We start from the raw sequence: 18518 nt of genomic DNA, 5'->3' as shown, positions 1-18518 counted from the left end.
CGCACACACTCATACGAAACCCTGCTCAGATTTTGTGCGGCAGATAAATAAAGGGAGAAAATTATTCAAACTGAATCAATGGTTTCCATTAATGCTATTGGTGCCAACTTTTTATCTCACAGAAAAATCAAAGTAGTGCCATTTTTCCAGATGGTAGATCAGGATACCTCAGTAATAAGTCTAAGTGGCATGCACTGTCTCCCTCACCTAACCTTCCACACCCCAAGACAACAAATAGTAGCAAGAAGATGAGGGAGTCCAGAAGATGAGGAAATTCAAGGTCTCTTGATAGGAAAGGCAGAGATGTAAGCTGGTTCAATGAACTGCACTACAGTGTTAAGGAGATGACCAGACACCAAATGAAAGGTGCAAGTAAAAATGCTTGCATAATTATGTTTGTGTAACGTGTAAGTAAAAGCAAAACTCTTTCTGAAGTATGTTTCTTCAGAGAAGCACTTTCTCATGGCCTTTGGATCAGTCCAGCTTTGAAAAGGAAAAAAAGTTGAGAAAAGAAAAGGATCATAGCACACTTATGGGGCACACTGATAAATTTAGGCACTCATCAAAATGTTGAGGTACCTTAAACAGACGTATACATTTTTGGCCTAAGCCGTATTTTGGAATTCACAGGTCACATACTCTTTTCTTCACCCTTTCATGAACTCCACCAGAAAGTCACTTTACAGTAGTACGATTTCTTAGCCTGGCAGTCACACAATCATGATCTTGTCTGTTTGTTTTTCAACAGGTTCTTTATTTACTATTTACACATTACCCAATGCTTAATCTTTTTCCTCAGTAAAGGCAGAAGTGCACCCATACAATATTATTCCTTCCCAGTAAACAGCATGCCACATCCTGACTGCAAGCCCAATGGAGAGTCACTGCTGGCAGCTCTCCTCTTGCACCTCTCAACACAAACATTCCGAAATGACACAGGACACAACTGCTACCATCATCAGTACTACAGCTAACAATTCAAATCATCTTACCTTTCTGGATCCCTTTCATCCCCTGTTTTTTCACTGGTTCTTTCATAAATGGAGGTCCTAAATCACTACTGGAGGTCTCTTTAGCTTGCCTGTATTGTTTAAGCTGATCGGCAAAATCTTCATCTTTTTCTTCCTCGTTATAATTACCAAAGTTTTCATCACTGTAATGACTATAGTCATCATACTCCTTACTTTTTACATTTTTTTTATGTTGCATTTTCTGTGAACTCATGTAATTTCCAGATACGTGTCCATGCTGTATGAAAGGGATTGTATTGTTTAGAACCAGCTCAATATTTCAAACACCACCCCTCCAAACTGCTCTACAAAACCAATTGTTTTTACGCTGCTATACTGTCATGCTGACTACACAACTGCACAAACAAGCATTAATAATAATGAAAATCAGTTATCAAGTAAAAATTAGTACTTTTGACTCTGAATGCACATAGGAAAAAGTTCTTTTGAAACCAAACAACAGAACAGCATCAGCATTTATACTCCAGAATGTTTCCCAGAGGGACTGACAAAGAATTTTCATGTACACGATCCTTTGCATTCTAAGTGGTATTTTATAAAAAGCTTCTTCTAGAAACAAACAGAAGGTAGTACAGCATGAGAAAAAAATACATTATTGCTTAGAACATGCTCAGAAAAACATTGTATATTGAGATCCTCACAGCTGAGCTTACATATGTAAGAATACACAGTGGCACTCGTGTTTCAAGAATTACTTTAACTATGTTGCTATAGACAATATAACATGCAAACAATTTCAAGGTTTTCACACTTAGTTTGGAGGCTTTGTACTGACAGTGTATGTCAACAAGATTCTTTAATGCTTGTTTTGCTGGAATTTGAGAAGTTATTGGACATTTGTCAAGAAGCAAAGCTGATTAACTGGTGGAGACTGCAAGTGAGCTGCTTCTTGGAACTCAGGCTACTCTGGTGTACAGAGTAAAACAATTTGATGAGTATCCACTCAGGGAAAGTCAGCAGGACTGAAACAAAAATCCTGTGTTTACATTAATAACAAAGCTCTCTCTTAGTAACAGCAGGCAGAATTAAAATTTAACTGGTTAAAACCAATATACCAACGGTTCATTAGAACCATGATTAAAATTGAATCTTTCCCTTTGTGATCTGCATACCCCGATAATCTTGGACACACGTGATACAATCTGTTCTGTCTCCATCAGTCAGGATGAAATACTCCTTAAGGCCACTCCCAAGCCAGTACTGTCCCTTCTCCAGTTTCAGCAGACAGCATTTTCAGCTCACTAATAAATCAAGCTCATTTGGAGTTTTCTGGAATGGTTTCAGGCTAAAAGGAAAGCATCCCTTCCTCTGAAGTAATGCAGTTCCATCAAGCCTCCAGCTACTCTATCTCACTTGTCGAGAACGGCATTTTATTTCATCCACTGGTCTCAGGAGAGCTATTGAGCTGTGCAGAGCGAGAAAAGCCAGGACAAATTGAGCCATCAGAAAGCAGCATCAACTCTAGATATTTAAAGGTGACATTTCGAGAACCTGTTTCCTCTTAGTATGGTCTAAATCCAACGTAGCTTTAATTACTTCCGCACAGCAGAAAACTTGTATCAAGTTTGTTTATATCACCTACATTTAAGTTACAGGTGATGCTTTGATTTTCCACTCAGAGGACATGAGAACTACATGTATTTTCTGAAATTGTGAGAAGGGGCACTGTGATCAAATCAGCTTTCAAAAACTGCATCTTTGACATCAGCGTTTTTATATGCATACCCAAATAAACACACGAGAAATCAGCTTAAAGAAGTACTACCTGACTGAACGAAGAATCATAATCTCTGTATGAAGAACTGCTACTTTTTTTATGTGATCTTTCTGTACGTTCAATATCAGAGTCATGGCTGTAGTCTGAACTGTCATCACTGGAAGGGGAGTTATGCTGAAAAAACAAACAGAAGAAAACAGCTGTCTAAAATGCTGTTATATAATTTATTATGCAACTGGCCTGCTACATATTAACTTAAAGGGAGCACTAAACCAGTATATAAAAACATTTTCTTAACTGTCCTGAACCTCTGCCTCTGGGGGAGACCAAAGAAAACACACTTTTTGATGACCCACTCCCTTTATCAGAGAAAGAGATCTGATCCTAAGAGGCTTTTGCATGAAAACACTGAGGGTTATGTGGTTACACTGGGTTACATCAGTTTCCCATGGGTCTGCCTCGAGCCCTACTTCTTTGCAGCATTGAGTTGAGTTGCTGCTGGAAGGCTAAAAAAAAATCTTGGAGAGGGCTAAAAACTTGCATATGACCGAAGAACAGATTAGCACCCTCTCATTTCCTGCTGAGGGAAAAGAGCAGTAGCTCATACTGGGTGCATTTAGATGTACAGTTTTGCAGTAGATTTAGAGGGACAACTAGCTGTACACAAATCAGCTGTAATTCTTCTGCCACTTTCCTCAAAACCATACCAGAGTACCACAGTGCTGTGATTTGTAGTCAGTGATAAGCGAGTTTAATTTCTTAGGCGAAAAATCTCCTGCATCTACTTCAGAACCAATTAAAATGTACATTATACACATCATCTTAATGAAGTTTGCTGAAGAATTCACTCACCTAGCCTGAGATCGTCCACTTCCATAAATACAGTAATTAACTGAACAAACAGGATTGAGCAAGGAAGCTCATTCCCTACTGTACACCTACCATCAGCCTTGCTGATAGTAAACAAGCATCCAATGAAGACGTGTATCACAAAACAACAGTTAGACTCAATCTGATTTTGTTTTTCTTTTTAAAAAAAAAAAGTCAATGAAACACATAGATTTGGTTTAGAAACTTGCTTGTTCGCTTTGCCTATCATATGGAATGTGCTACAGCTTGACTATTCAATGATTTATGATCTCTCATCCCACACAAACTATCACTGAAACACGTGAATATGCACTGCCACGTGTCAAAAGTCTACTTAAATTCTTCAAGGCTGAAATGCACCATTAAGATAGGAAACTCAAAAAAAGCAGAGTCCAAAGACTGTCTAAATAGTAATACTGTTTTCAGACAGCTTCTCTAATTCCTTGGATTCTTGTCTAAACCTGGAAAGCTGCTGTTAAAACAAGCACTTCCATTAGTTTGGTTTGCAGTTTCTGACCTTATGCTTATCCCGTCTTCTCCTTTTGGACTTTTTCTTTTCTTTTTCTTTTTTGCGTTTCTTCCGTGATTTTCTGTGTCCTTTTTCATTTTTCTGTTTATCATCTTTTGAACCATGTTCTTTCACATCTTCATAAGCTGCATCATCTATTTCACCATCCTCAAGCTCTCCATCTTCTCTGTAGGAGGAAAAATACCAATACAATAAAATCATCTTATTACCCATCTCAACTGTGTGACAGCACAGTAAAAAGAAAAGCACACAGTATTTCTTTCCACCAGTTGCACTGTCACATGCACGCAAATACACATTATAACACATGCAACACCCCAAAAATACTCAGGTTTTCTTGTGAAGAAAAATGGAATTAAGTCATTAAATGTCCTTTAATTGTACTGCCAAAAAAAGAAATTAAATTTCTCAGAACAAAGACCTGTTCTTCCACAGTTTTGTCCAAGCTAGCTAAAAACTGCAGCTTCAACATATCACCCATTGCTGCACCTAAATCCACTTCAAACTGAAAAGGCACTTTAACCATTTCCAGAAATGCTTCAACTACAACACTTTAAACATGTCTTCATCGTGCTCTACTTGCAGAACAGACGCAGTCAAATTCAAAGGCAATTAAGGCTCTCTGGAAATCATACATTCAGGAGTAGCAATAACACAAACCAACAGTTGGGAACTGCAGGGAAAAGAATGCACCGTAATAGGAATGCATCTCCTTCAGCACACCAACCAGCTCCTGCAACTAAAGCACCTCGGAATAATGGCCAACGTCCTGAGCAGTTCCAAAAAGGAGAACTATAGTCATGGTTACGTTGATTCTTTAAAAGAAATTATTAGTAGCAGAGGAGAGAAAAGGAGTAGTTGACATTTAAAGCCCATTTGCTAGAATTTAATATGCACAGAACACAGACATCTGATTCTGCTGTTGTGTTAGGACACCTGTTTGTTGGCTTGGTGGGGGTTGCTGTGGGTTTCTTTCCAAAGTATCTACCGCTGACTTCTGTAGGAGTTTGCTCCCCACGTCACAGCAGTAACTGACACAATAACCACTGCAGAAGGAACGACACACGTGAGACCACAACTTCTGTATATGTGGCTGCCCAAAAAGTCTTTTTTTTTTTTTTTTTTTTGGAGTAACACCAAAGGATGATTCAAAATAAATAGATAATACAAAGTGCAATACTTCAGGTATAATAGGAAGGTTTGTCCTGATTTCTACCTGTACAGGAGAAAAAAAAACAACCTGTGGTTACTAAGCCTTTACATTTCACATTCTGACCTAAATAACAACTCCAAAAATATTTCACCTGCGAAGAAATCTATCCAACACAACACAAACCAATGTCTTTCCAACCCCTACTCCTTGCATACTGCTGAAGCAATCTCAATTCCTCTTTTATAAATTGCCATTTGCTGCTTTTAGCAGTGAATACACAGAACACACTACTTTCAAACTTCAATAACTGGGCTCTATATAACTACCTCTATGTTACTTTCTACTGCTTCTAGAATTCAGAACCTTGCAGGAACTCAATCCTGAATTTTTACAGAGATTGCCAGAAAACACCACTGGCGACCCAGTGCTGGAAACCATCACCCTCAGTGCAGTGGATTTAGCAGAAACTCAAGAAATGCTGCCAGCTGAAGCAAGGGGAAAAGCCTGCAGATAGCAGAAAATCATATACAAGATCACAATAGGAAATGGAGGTTTTCTTTAGAAACCTCTACAAACTGTTAAAAGTCAGAATCCTCATTTACTAGTAAACAAACATCATAAAACTTGATCCATCTGATGGAGAGTGTGTTAAAACAGCACTGTCAGTCCAAAAGATTCAAAGTTGTTACAGCATCAGTGCTGTATGAAACAGGACTGCAACTACATCCTAATGAAGGTTGGAAATTTGTGCAGCAGTCAGTGACTGCTGAGCTCCTTGCAGGATATATTCTGATGTCTGTGGGAATGCAGGAGTGGGAGACAGGGAAGACAAGTCCAGGAGTCACAGTAAATTGCGATCTATGCCTCTATGTACTTCAAACAATTGAAAAACTGGGCATCAGGGGCTTTCAAAGCCTTTTCTACACATGGAATAATGAAGATCTTTGATCCGCTCAGATCTATGCTATGGAACAGCTGAGAACAATTACACCATTAGGATGCACAGATACTTTTTTTAATACGTACAACTGTTTAAGCAGAAAACTGTTTGACATCCGTGTCCAAAGCCTAGGAAAACCACTGGTATTTTAACAGAAACAATTTGGTAACAAAAAAAACCTCAAAGCTGCCGATATATTTTTTTTCTGTCAGAGAAGGAAGACGTGACAAACAGCTACAAGAACCTTAGGACACACTGCAAAGCCCAGGAAAGCTATAACTTATCACGCCCTGTGACATTCATATATTTAGAGATGATTTGTCTTCCTGAAATACAGGGATCTAAAGCCAATACAGGAATACTCCTGTCACTGCCAAGAGGTGACGTTTTTATATGCCTGTGCCTTGCTGCTGAGAAAGGAAAAGGCAGGTGGCAGGTCTTGGTCTCGCTTGCAACAGAGCTAGATGAAAAAAAGTAAAATGATTTGGTACGTGTAATGCCACAGTGAGACAGAAAGTGCTGCAATAACAGCGGGGTAACAAAGTCTTTGGCTACAGCAAATGAGAATGAGCCCAAATGCAGCAGTTGCAGAGGGAGAAATGAAGGAAAAGGGCTGCTCACCTTTGGAAGGCCTCAGGCAGGAAGGGATCTCCAACCCTTCAGCGAGGTCTGGGAAGGGTGGACCCCCTGAGTTGGCCCTGCTTTCCCACCAGGTGCTCAATGATTCGGGCTGTGACTTAGCATTTCCACTACAGCATGCAAACCAAAAGATGCCTGAACTAAACCCACTTTGCCTGCAGTCTGCCTGGGATAACTAGCTAACAGGATTTATGATCCATCATGTCTGATGCTCCTTTGCTACGGAATGATCCCGAGGGACCCTGATTTAAACAAGCCACTTCCATTCAACAATTGTTCCTGGTGTAAAAGAAAACAGCAACAGAAATGAAATGAAACTGGGACCCAGAGAATGCTGGTAACCTTCCTACAGTACTTTAAGATAACTTTGTATCTATTATTCGAGAAAAAAATTAATTGGTAATGGTACTTAAACATGTAAAACATGTATGTACCCTTCACTAAGAAATGTGCAAACCCAAACTATGTGAAACCAGAATGCAGGCTCTCCAGTGTGCTGAATCTTCCAGAGATGATCCACGATGCTTTTTAAAGAAATCATCAACTGCTGATGGTCCATCAGTATGATGCAAATACTAAATATCTACATTTAAGCTAGACTTGTTTGAATAATGTTTGAGCAGCAGTAATAGGACCACAATAGAGCATAGTAACTCTAAATAATAGAATCAAGAATTAAAAAAAAACCCTTACATTGAAATTACATAACTACAATAATACAAGATAGAGACAATAGGAGAGATGTACTGAGAGGGAAGAGCTCACTGTTGAGCTCATGTCTCAAGTTCAGACTCCTCTCTTCCAGCAGTGAAACCAGCATCTAGCCTTTCTGTCTGACTGCTTCCATCAACTGCCCTCCAATTCTTCATGCAGCACCACCAGATCTATGACAGGTTTAAGAGGCTGCAAGAGAAAGACAGCAAAAATCCCCCCAGAAGAGCCAGAAGGAACATGAAGTTCTCACTGCCTCGAGGCTTTAAAAGATTTAGATTTGGAAGGCACCTCTTAATTTTTAAGGCTATTTATCTCTGTAATATCAGATTTTAAGCTTCATGAACGAAGTGCTTAATTTCTGTCCAGAGCTTTGTCAGTTATTTGGTTTGGTTTGGGTTTGGTTTTAATATTTTCAGTATTTGTAAGTGAGGGGAGCCAGAATGTATTTCCTCCTCTGAGGAAAAGTATCCAACTCTCCCTTGCCTCCTAATCATAATAAAGCAATACAAATTGAAAATATTAAAATTAGCAGACCATACTTAAATGATAGAAGAGAGAACCAGAACATAATATAGTTTATTCCAGTTAGAACAGTTTACTGGACTGCTGAAGCCCTTAAGCACACAGTGACTCTTAAACGAGCGCCGAGGGCAGTAACAGGTATTAGGGCAGAGGTAGTAATTAGGCTACATTAAATCACTGTGCAATTTGTCCACCTCAGTGCTATACTCACAAGGAAGCAAGCCACAGTTCTGACCTCTTCTGAGAAGAATAAAGGCATGTGCCAGGGAGAGGAAAAGGGGAAAAGACAGACATGACTCCCGTGTTTAGTCCTGCTGCATCTCCTGGAACCTGCTAGAACCCATTACTGTTAACAACCACAGTGCACAAACAACACAGAGGATTGTGGATCACCAACTATCACAAAATGGAAAAAGAAAGAACTGAAAACAAATACTCCCGAGTGACCAGAGAAAATCATCTTCTGGATATGTACTGAAGACAGCTCTGTTTGCTAAGTCATGGCAGGCAGCAAACTCTGACAACTGGAGAAGATTCCAGAAGGGACCAGAGAGATGCACAGAAAGCAAAGCTCACTTCATCAGGGACATCTACCCAATTAAAATACTTCCTTCAGTAAAATACAGGCTGTAAATGCTCTTTGGGAGATAGGCATTTGCCAGTTACCAGTTCCTTGGGGAGCTGCTGTCGAGTATTTATTGTTCTGGGATGTGTGCAGGGCTCAAGTAACTTTCCAGGTACAACCACTGTGCAGAATCTTAGTAACACTACCCTTTGGATTGCATTTCAAAGGTACGGAGACCAAAGTTCTCTACTCTCCAAACACTTAAATTATTTCCACAAAAACCTAGAATTTTCTAAGTGCCAAACTTAAAGAATGCTTAAAAAAAAAAAAAAATCAAAATCGGTGCGTAAATATAATTTGAAAATATAATGGTCTAAAACGTACCATTTCTTGGAAATAATTTAATTCAAAGGAAGTTTGAAGGAAGCGATAGGGCAGAAATCACCTTCAGTTCAGGCCTTTTTTCCACTCAGAAGTGAGAACAGCAGTGTTACACTACTGAGTGAGCACAGAGCCGACCCCTTTCCAGCACTTATTCCGCAGAGCTGGCTGTGAGCAAGCAGCTCCGGGCTGGGCTTTTGGTGCTGCAAACCAGGACTACCTCCTTTCCCACTATGAGTAATGAAAGTCAACAAATAGCTGTGGTCTGGAAAAAACAGGGCTAGTGGCTGATTTTCTAGGAAACGGGTCCTAGTTTCATGCTGCTTCCCCTCTGGCACATCCCTGCAGTCACGCTGCTGATGTAACAAGAGACGATAGGAACTTCTGTTTTGCACAGCACAGCACAGGGAGGATTCTGAAGTTACACAGTATCTCAGCATGCTGATATTATTGCTGGAAGCGTCTGACAAAAACAGCATTTTCTTGATCTCTAAAAACAAGAAACCATCAATTTATTTTCTACAAGGCTTCAACTATCTTTCAACTATCCTACAACGCAGCACAGAAACATCCTTCACTGAGATCAATTTGTGATGTGTTTCCTACACAACCCACACCTCAGGAATCAAAAGATGGCCTTTGGTTTGAAGGAACAAACACTGGCCAATGGTTTTTACCTTCTGGCACGTGTGTCACTTTCCTGAATTCTATACTTGCATTTGTGAAGGCTGAACTAAACCCGATGCATCTGCTGTCTCTGTATTTGATACATGTTCTTCTGCGTTTCCAAAGAGAAAAAAGAATCAGAGCAAAGAAATCATAGGGAAAGGACAGCAGCCACCGCTAGAAGAAAGGCACACTTCAGTGGGTTCCACACATGCTGCACGGAAGTGAATGGGCAGTGTCACATGCATTTGTGAGAACGCAGACTGCCATTAAAAGCAGCGAGCTCCTCAGGCTGGCAGGGACTGCCTGAACCACCAGCAGAAGCTGAGAAGACAAGCTTTGAGACTGCACTTTCTCCTCATCCATTTCCACAGAGTGACAGCTGGAAGACAATACTCAAGCTGTAAGGGCATACCAATCATCTTTTTATTCCTTACACTGTCAACCATCCCCAGCAGCAGTCTCTTAGGAAAAAGCACATTCCTCTCTGCAGCACCCAGCCCATCCATGGGTGACCTATCCCAAAGATTAGGCAGCAACTCCACAGGCCATGTACTGGCTCCACACGGCAGCCCTGCTGCACACATGAGACATCTCCTACTGCATTTTAAGCCCTTTTGGAAGAGAAACCACAGCATCTTATTAAATAACCAGTTTAAGTCGGTTGTTTGGCTACTGCAGCCTGACCTGTTGGAACCTCTTCATGAGAAGTTCTGGAGAAGTTTAATAATTAAAACGAGTTGGCAATCGATACTACTATTTCCTCATAACCCATGAGAGAGCAAAGGCAATCTCGATATCCAAAACACAGGCAATGCAAAACTAAATAACATCACCCAACACCATGAGGTAAAGCCTAAGCCAAGGCTGCACACTGGCACTGATCCTTTCCTATGATCCCTGTACAAGGACAAGAATTAAAAAAAGCTTTGGTCCCTCTCCAGGAAGAGGTTCCTCCAGGAACCAGGCAGGAGAAAGAACCAACACTGCTGATGGATCACTCCCTAATCCACAATTTCCAGATACTTGGAACTCGATGGATAAGTGGAATAAAACCATAAAGCATTTCCACTGCCCCAAATCTATTTCAGTGCATCTCCAAAATGGATTAGAAAGGCACAAAAGCCAAATTATTTGGGCAGGAGAGTCAGTCTGGTAAAATCATTGCAAAACCAATTATACAACATGAGAAGTAACCCACCATTACTCTAACGTTTCCAGCTTAATTTCTACCATTCAGACTTAGTTTTCAATCACCTTTCTTGCCCTCAGCCTGAATCATTTTTAAAAATCACATCCTTTATGTTCAGAGATGAACAACTCAAGCTCCCAAAGCCCAAGACACAAAAAGTAAATGCAGCTACTCAGCACACCGCTGACTGAGGAAACCAGAAGGGTTTTCCCTTTGGGACTGCCTTTTTAATCCCCCTCACACAGTTACTCAGTACACGTGCAAACACAGCAGGTGCTACACAGGACTCGTACTGCTGCATACACTAAGAACTTACATGAATGAAATCACACGACCAAGATGTAAATCTCTATCAAATACTATTTTAAGTTCATCTTTGGTAGGTTTCATTCACAGCTGAGGAAAGGTCTCATCTGGCCTTTCAATATTTGAAGGGAGCATGTAAACAGGAGGGGGAATGGCTGTTTACAAGGGTGGGCAGTGATAGGACAAGGGGGAATGACACACTGGAACAGGTTGCCCAAGGAGGCTGTGGATGCCCCATCCCTGCAGGCATTCAAGGCCAGGCTGGATGTGGCTCTGGGCAGCCTGGGCTGCTGGTTGGTGACCCTGCACACAGCAGGGGGCTGAATCTAGATGAGCATCGTGGTCCTTTTCAACCCATTCAAGGCTATTCTGTGACTCTATTATTTAAAAATAATTACACTGTTTTACAGTGTGATGCATTTAACTGTATCTATTAGATAAGCCCTAAGGAGAATACTAACGACCAACGGATTCCAAAAGTATTACCCCAACTAGATGAAGTCAATTATGGGATGTAAACCTCTCTCTTTTCCTTCTGGTGCACAGAGAACTACTGCAGAGAAAGAACACAGAAACAAGACTGCACACATTATAAATGAGCAGAACCCTAATGCAACAAGTAATAAATTAATTTTAAGCAACTATTAATTTCTGGCGATAGCCAAATTTTATAGTCCAAAAATAAAATACTGTAACATTTATCTCCTCCTAAAATGAGCACATTGTTAAACCTCCACGTCTTTTTCCTGCAATTAGTTCTGAAGACGTGTTATCATAAAACATGCAGGATGTCCAAAAACTCAATCTCATATAGAAGCATGAAACTAAGAGCCTCAACTTACATGGGCTGATAACAGCCCATATAATGCAGGAAAGAGAAAAATCCAAGTGTTTCTGGCACCAGCCAGAAGCAAAAAGGCCATCCTGGGTATTTCTTCTCCTTAACTCCTTTATGGGGACATTTTGTTTAGTACCCCAAACCTGGTTTCTCCTTCAACCCCTCTATTCCAGCTCTTTGTGCACTCCTGCTGCTCCACACCACCTCATGCAGCACTAGTGACTGTGCAGCCCTTTACTTCATCACTCCTCACAACTACATCACGAAAATCACATGCCTAAAATAGGATGCTAGAGGGCTAAAATTGACCAAATCCTTACAATCCACTACATTACAGCTTTTATGAATGAAAAAGAACTACAAAAAGTAGATGTGCTTGCAGTTAGCAACAAGCCAGTGTTTAATGAGCACTAGCCTTTCCCAGCACTTCACAGGTTACTCAGAGCACAGTTTTCAGCTGTCCTTTAGTTTTGACCGCTCTGCAAATGCACAGCAACACTAACCAACAGGGCACACTGCTTGGCTTTTGAACCCACCTTCTGCTTTTATCCCCAGGCTTGCTCTAGCAGATACTGCTCCCATATAAAGGAGAAGGAAGCCAGAAAGGCAGGGATAAGACGTGCCAAAACCCAGTTTCCTGCAGCAGAGGCCAACAAGTAGGCTGCAAGGCTTGCTTTCTCACCCTGCCACTACCCACCTCTGCTAACAGGGGCTGGGTGCTGCACTAAGTTACAGATATACACACAGACCACCTCCTCTGCCCCAACAGGATGAGAAGTAACAGCCACACAACTCAGATGCACTTCTACCACTCCTGCAGGGTTTGCTGGACGGTAACTAAGCCTCTTTTACCCATAGGGCACATCAGGGAGAGATTCTCTCTTCATTTCCTATTTTCCTAATGTCCAAATGAGTTTTGAAATCGTGCTCATGGACAATAAATCACAACAAGGCTGTCTGCTGGGATCACAAAACTTATGAATGCATTCTTTGGTGATTAACTATTGCAACAACAACAAAAAATCTCCCTAAATACAGCTGTAAGTAAATATTTTCAAGTAAAACAATGCACATACAGACAGAGGGCATCAAAGCACAGGCAGAATAAAATACACGTTTAGATCACCTATACTAAAGATGGTTATGGCAAGGAGGCCTGGGAGAGTGGCAGGGCTGGGCAGCACGAGTGTGGATTATAGGAGATCTTGAGACCTCCAGCTCAACAAAAGCTTCCTTGATCTGTGCTGCTACAGTGCAACACAGAGCTGGTGAGCCACAGGGATCAAAGCAAGATGCAGGCAGAGCAGCATGCAAAATATTGCTGGCTAAGCAGTAACTGAGAAAATGCCTAGCTGAGGTGTATAATACGGATTTCAATTTACTGTTACCTATATTGTTTACAACCAACCACTTGTGCTTTTCCCTTTGCTTCCCACTGACTGTAATTTCCCAGAGCAGTTCTCCATTACAGGGAACCAGACAAACCTGTTCTATCAGCAGTTTAAAATGGTGTCTGCCAAGGACAAGAGTGGAAAACTGGTACACTCTCCTCCTGGGAGACAGCTGGAAGAAGGAACTGGGAAAAGAAAAACATAAAGAGGAGGGTGGGAAGAGCAACAATTTGCCTGGTTTGTCTGGGCACAGACAGAGAACACTGAGCTGGCAGAGCAGGCTCTGGAAGCTGGCAAACTTCAGCCACACCATAAAAGTCAAATTGGTTTATCATGGACAAGAGAGCAGCTATCCATTTAATTTTAAAACGTAAGAGCTGTCTCCAATATGATGAAGAAGTGTACAAGGATGATTTTTGTGGCTCTTGAAAAAGGAAGCTGAAATACAACAGAAAAGCTTGACTGACAAACAAACAAACAAACAAAGGGCAAAATAAAATCAGGACAATTTTCTCCAGAAACTTTACACAGGACATTTGGGCGTGCATCAGCTTTAACACAGAATTGCTTTGTTGCACTGTGGGCTGTTAGAAGGGGCCTGAGACTTACACTGGCAATGCAATTCTCAAGACCACACTGGGCACAAAAGCATCACCTGCACTGCTGTGAGCTGGTATCTCAATGCTCAGACCCATCGTCGGGGTCACTGCTAAATTTACTGCAGTTAATGGAGATTACATGACAGTAAAGCAGGGATGGCCAACAGAAGGAACCAGGTACCAACCTAATATTTTAGGTATTGAAAAAAAGATACTCAAATTCACAGAAAAGTTATTTGCTAATGTTTCTCACACTAAATCTGGCAGTGTTCTCAAACGCAGGACTAGTTGAAAGAAAAAAGTCCTTCTCATGTCTGTCACAGCTCCACATTAATCAGAAAATCAAAGTCCACCAAAGTCTGCACGAGGACTGAATCCCTGTATATTTGTGGCAAGCATTTAGTCCCATCTTAGACACAAAGGGAAACCAGCCAGTATATTCACCCACAGCATTATGTATAGGAGATGCCCATAAAATAAGAAGATTCTCTTGTGTTGGTATCTGCCCACAGCCTTCCTCTGACTTCCTTCTTATCCTCCCAGCATGACCTACAGAAGAAGCGACCCTTCATAAAGCAAAACCATACAAACTTAAGAAGAGACACTTGTTTTCTGGGTGTATGGAACAAAAACCTTAGAGATCACATGAGTTAACTAAAGGCACGTAAAGAATGAAAAGCTTTCCTTATGTAATTGGCTGCCCCGTCCATAAACAAGGAAACAAAGCCTTTGGATTAGAACAACACTTCCATCTCCGAACAGACAAAGGCTTTTAGTATTTCCTGCTGCTCTAAACACTCACCAACTTTCTCCTAACTCCACAGATCAGTTCAATACCAAACTCGTAAGTGTTTACAGAAACGCCATTAACTTACGCTGTCCAAAATTGATCTGTTAATGACCTCACCAGCTTACTATTATGGGCTGTATCTATAGCAAGCTGCTCAGTCCGAGCTACAAATGCAGCCAAACACTGAACGCAAGGCAGAACATACTGAAACCACACATATTAGCTTTAAAACACCAAATTAGTTATAGAGTAGAAATCCACATAAGCTTACAACACGAGCATACTCACAGCATTTCTACAGAACGGACCTAAAATACTACACCTTGCTTTTCAACTCCCAGCCCAGGAGACTGGACAAAATCAACTCAGCACTTCAAAAGCATTCCTCTGCAAGCTTCCTGCCCCCCTCCAGACGGCCACGTTCCTGCAGCAGGGAAAGCCTTGGCTTTTGTTTGGGCCTTGCAAGTTTACCAGCTGGTGGGGAAACTCTGCATTTCAGCTAGGCAAGGTATTATGCTTTCACAGGATTACATTTACGTATCTAATACAACACCAAGACTTCTATTTGGGGTGTTTTATAACACGCTAGGTGTATGAAGAATCCACTTGATTACAAATAGGTCAGAGGAGAGCAGAAGTTTTACAAAAGCATTATTTAGAAGGTCTATTTTATCGTTAGTCTTCCGCTCTCCTGAAACGAAAGCGTTATAGAGCAATGTTTATAAATGATCATGTCCTGGAAGCACATCAGGCTGTTAAGGAGCACTTATTTATCTTATTTCACAATCTCCCAGCCTAACAACAAGCTCACTGGTGAGAACAGCTGCTAAGAGGAACTCTGCTTATCACATCACATGAGGAACTAGTAACTAGAAAAACAATGCTTACAGCGAAACAGTGGATAAAGTTTTTTTGGGCTCTCAATGAGAACTTCAAAACACCATGCCTGAAAAAGTATCCACAGTAAAAGTCAGAGCCTTATGAATGCATGAACTTTCAACAAAACACTTCTGCTGCAAAGACTTAACAAGTATGTGCTGCATCTTCAGCAAGTGTGCTGCTATTTTGCTTTTTACGTACCACTCTTTTAGGAACACACGGTGAGGCACAACGTACACTATTTCAAAACTGAATGTAGGAAGGGGAAAGCAGGAATGAGAATCTCTGGGGTCTGCGCTGAACCCCTCGCTATGTCACAGGGTGATTTTTGGACAAGTTAGTCAGCTCGCACGGCCCTCTGTTTCCCAATTTGTAACAGTGAGCTTATGACTCTTCCTCCAGTGAGGGAACGTTACATTCACTCCCGAGCTTTTAGGTGTTATTCAGCTCTTTGAAACAAGGACCGAGCACAGTTGTGGAGCTGTGTGGGGCAGACAGAACCAACAGGCAGCTGTCGCAGAACAGCATGTTAACTCCTGCCCTTGTGTTAGCAGATGGACGCCGAAGGACTGGTAGCTGTCGCCCTGCAATGGTATTTTTGGAACTAGTTTCGAAGGGCAGAGCTGCCCGGAGAAAGGGTTTGAATTTCCAGCAGCTGCAGGAGAGAAAGGGAGGGAGGAACAGAGGTCCTTTCACCAGGAACAGGACTCTGGTGTTCTGCGCATGGGGATTGAGAGGTGGCAAAGATAACGTCAGTCAGACCATAATCTGCATAAAAAAAGATCCAGTTAAACGTGGAAGGTGTAATCTGGCAAGAAAATGACGTTAAATATGGATCTGGTGAGAATTTCGCACAAACAAAAGCAATGAACGAAAACAACTCAAACACCCTTTCCTACCTGACTAGCAGCACCAGAGCGAGGGAGAAAAAGAACAATGGTGACATTCAACAGACACCCGCTGGAAAGTGCAATTTATGGAAAGAAATGGAAAACAGCCCCCCCTCTTCCCAGCCAGAACAAATAAATGAAGATGTAAAACGCATGCATTCCAAAAAACAAAACCCTACCGCCAATGCATCAAAGGCACCTCGGATGCGGTGAGCCCCCCCCGGAGCCCCCCACCCCAAGGTGACCGCTCCCGCCAGCGTTAACCCCCTCGGCACATCAACACAGCATCATCATCATCATCATCATCACCATCATCATCATCACCACCATCACCCCACTCGTATCACCACCACATGAGAAGCGGAGAGAGAGAAGAATGTTACTCGACCTTTCGTCCCCTGCATGTTGCCTGTCAGAGTCGGGCATGTTTGGGTCAAGAACTGGGTTTGGGGGTTTGGAGAACAGGCTTTCAAAGGCCATGCTGCTGGCCGTGGTGTGGTGAGGAGGAGGGAGGTGGAGGAAGGCAGGACACCGCCGCTGCGGGAGGAGGAGGCGGCGGCGCGCACGGCCGCTCCGGGGGCGGCTCGGTGAGGAGGAGGAGGAGGGCCGGTCCCTCCGTGCGGAGCGATGATGAAGGTTGCACTCACGGTTACTTAGTGGGACACTAACGGGCACTCAGTGCAGGAAGGGCTGCACAGCTGCGCCCGGCCGCCCCGCGCGGGCGGGAGGAGAGGAGGCGGCGGCGGCGGCGGCTCGAGGAGCAGGCCCGGGGCACAGGAGAACGAGAGGACACACACACGGGGGAAGGGAAGTGCTGGTGGCCGGAGATGGCTGCCCTATTTCTTCCTTACAAACATGGCGCCCGCTCGAGGCACTCTCACAAAATGGCGGCGGCGGCGGCGGCGGCGATAGCGGCGAGGGCGGCGGCGGCGGCAGCGGCGGCAGCGAGCCCGGTGCCGCCCCCAGCTCGCTCAGCGGCCTCGGCCCGCGGGCGCCGCCGCCACCACTGCGTCTTCCGCGCCCGTCGGGGCCGCGATGGCGTCGCCTGGCGCTGGCCGCCGCCGCCGCCCGCGACGCGCTCCTCCTCCGCCGCCGCCGCCGGCCCGCCCCCCGCGCCGCGCCATTGGCTGCCGGGGTCGCGCGTCACCGCGCCGAGCGCAAAGCCTATTGGCGGGGCCGCTCCGCTCGTCACGCGGCCGTGACGTGGCGGCGAGCGGGCGGGCTCCTTCCCCTCTGCCCCCTCCCCCTCCGCCTCCGGCCGCCGCCGCCCGCCCTGCGCGCGCGCCAGCCAGGGGGAGGGCGGGGCCCCGCCGTGCCGCGTGCGGGCTGGCGTCACGTGCGCGCCCCGCCGCCCGTCATGGCGGCCGCCACCCGTCACGGCGCTTCCGGGCCGCGCGTCTCGCGGCCGACTTCCGCCCCTCGTCCTCTCGCGAGAAGTGAGCGGCGCCTCTCCCCTCACGGCGCTCCCGCCCCCGGGCAGGGCTTAGCGCAGCTGTAGTGCGGCCCTAAAGGAGGGGGGTTCCGCGTTTGTTTTTAAAGAGCTGGAGCGGGCTGTGGGTCATTCCGCTGCGTCTTGTCTCTCAGGAGTTCCGTGCTTCTGCTGTCCCAGATTTCTGAGGGATTTTTTTTGCTCGTTTATTAAAAAAAAAAAATTTAAAAAAATGCCACGTTTGAAATAAAAGCTCTTGGTGCTCATCCCAACAGAAACACACACTTCACTTGCAGCCATCTTTATTACCATTAAAAACAGCACTATTGCCATTAAAAAACAAAACAAAAAAAACCCAAAGCTAGTAAGCAGTTAGGTCAGCCATGGGTAATTCATGAGGTAATTTACCTCAGGAAGCTTACGTAATGTTAAGTTTCTACATAAAGAAATCCTCCCTAAGGCACAGGCACATGAGGG

At 43.5% G+C, this 18518-nt stretch overlaps 1 protein-coding gene across 1 annotated transcript in view; it reads right to left on the bottom strand.

Moving 5' to 3' along the window:
• Nucleotides 1–17637, bottom strand: part of ZC3H6 (zinc finger CCCH-type containing 6) — a 29093-nt gene extending 11456 nt beyond the window's left edge. The window contains exons 1-4 of the mRNA XM_003203639.5: nucleotides 17001–17637; nucleotides 4136–4313; nucleotides 2797–2922; nucleotides 993–1248 (exon numbers count right to left, since the gene is read on the bottom strand). Coding sequence (XP_003203687.1) covers nucleotides 993–1248; nucleotides 2797–2922; nucleotides 4136–4313; nucleotides 17001–17092 — 652 coding nt within the window. The 5' untranslated portion in view covers nucleotides 17093–17637. The remainder of the gene's footprint in view (nucleotides 1–992; nucleotides 1249–2796; nucleotides 2923–4135; nucleotides 4314–17000) is intronic.
• Between the last annotated feature and the right edge of the window lie 881 nt (nucleotides 17638–18518).

The sequence above is a fragment of the Meleagris gallopavo genome, chromosome 2 (genome assembly GCF_905368555.1).
Source record: "Meleagris gallopavo chromosome 2, MGAL_WU_HG_1.1, whole genome shotgun sequence".
Taxonomy (NCBI): Eukaryota; Metazoa; Chordata; class Aves; order Galliformes; family Phasianidae; genus Meleagris; species Meleagris gallopavo.
The sequence above is the reverse complement of the archived record's forward strand: the minus strand, read 5'-3'. Positions and strand labels throughout refer to the sequence as shown.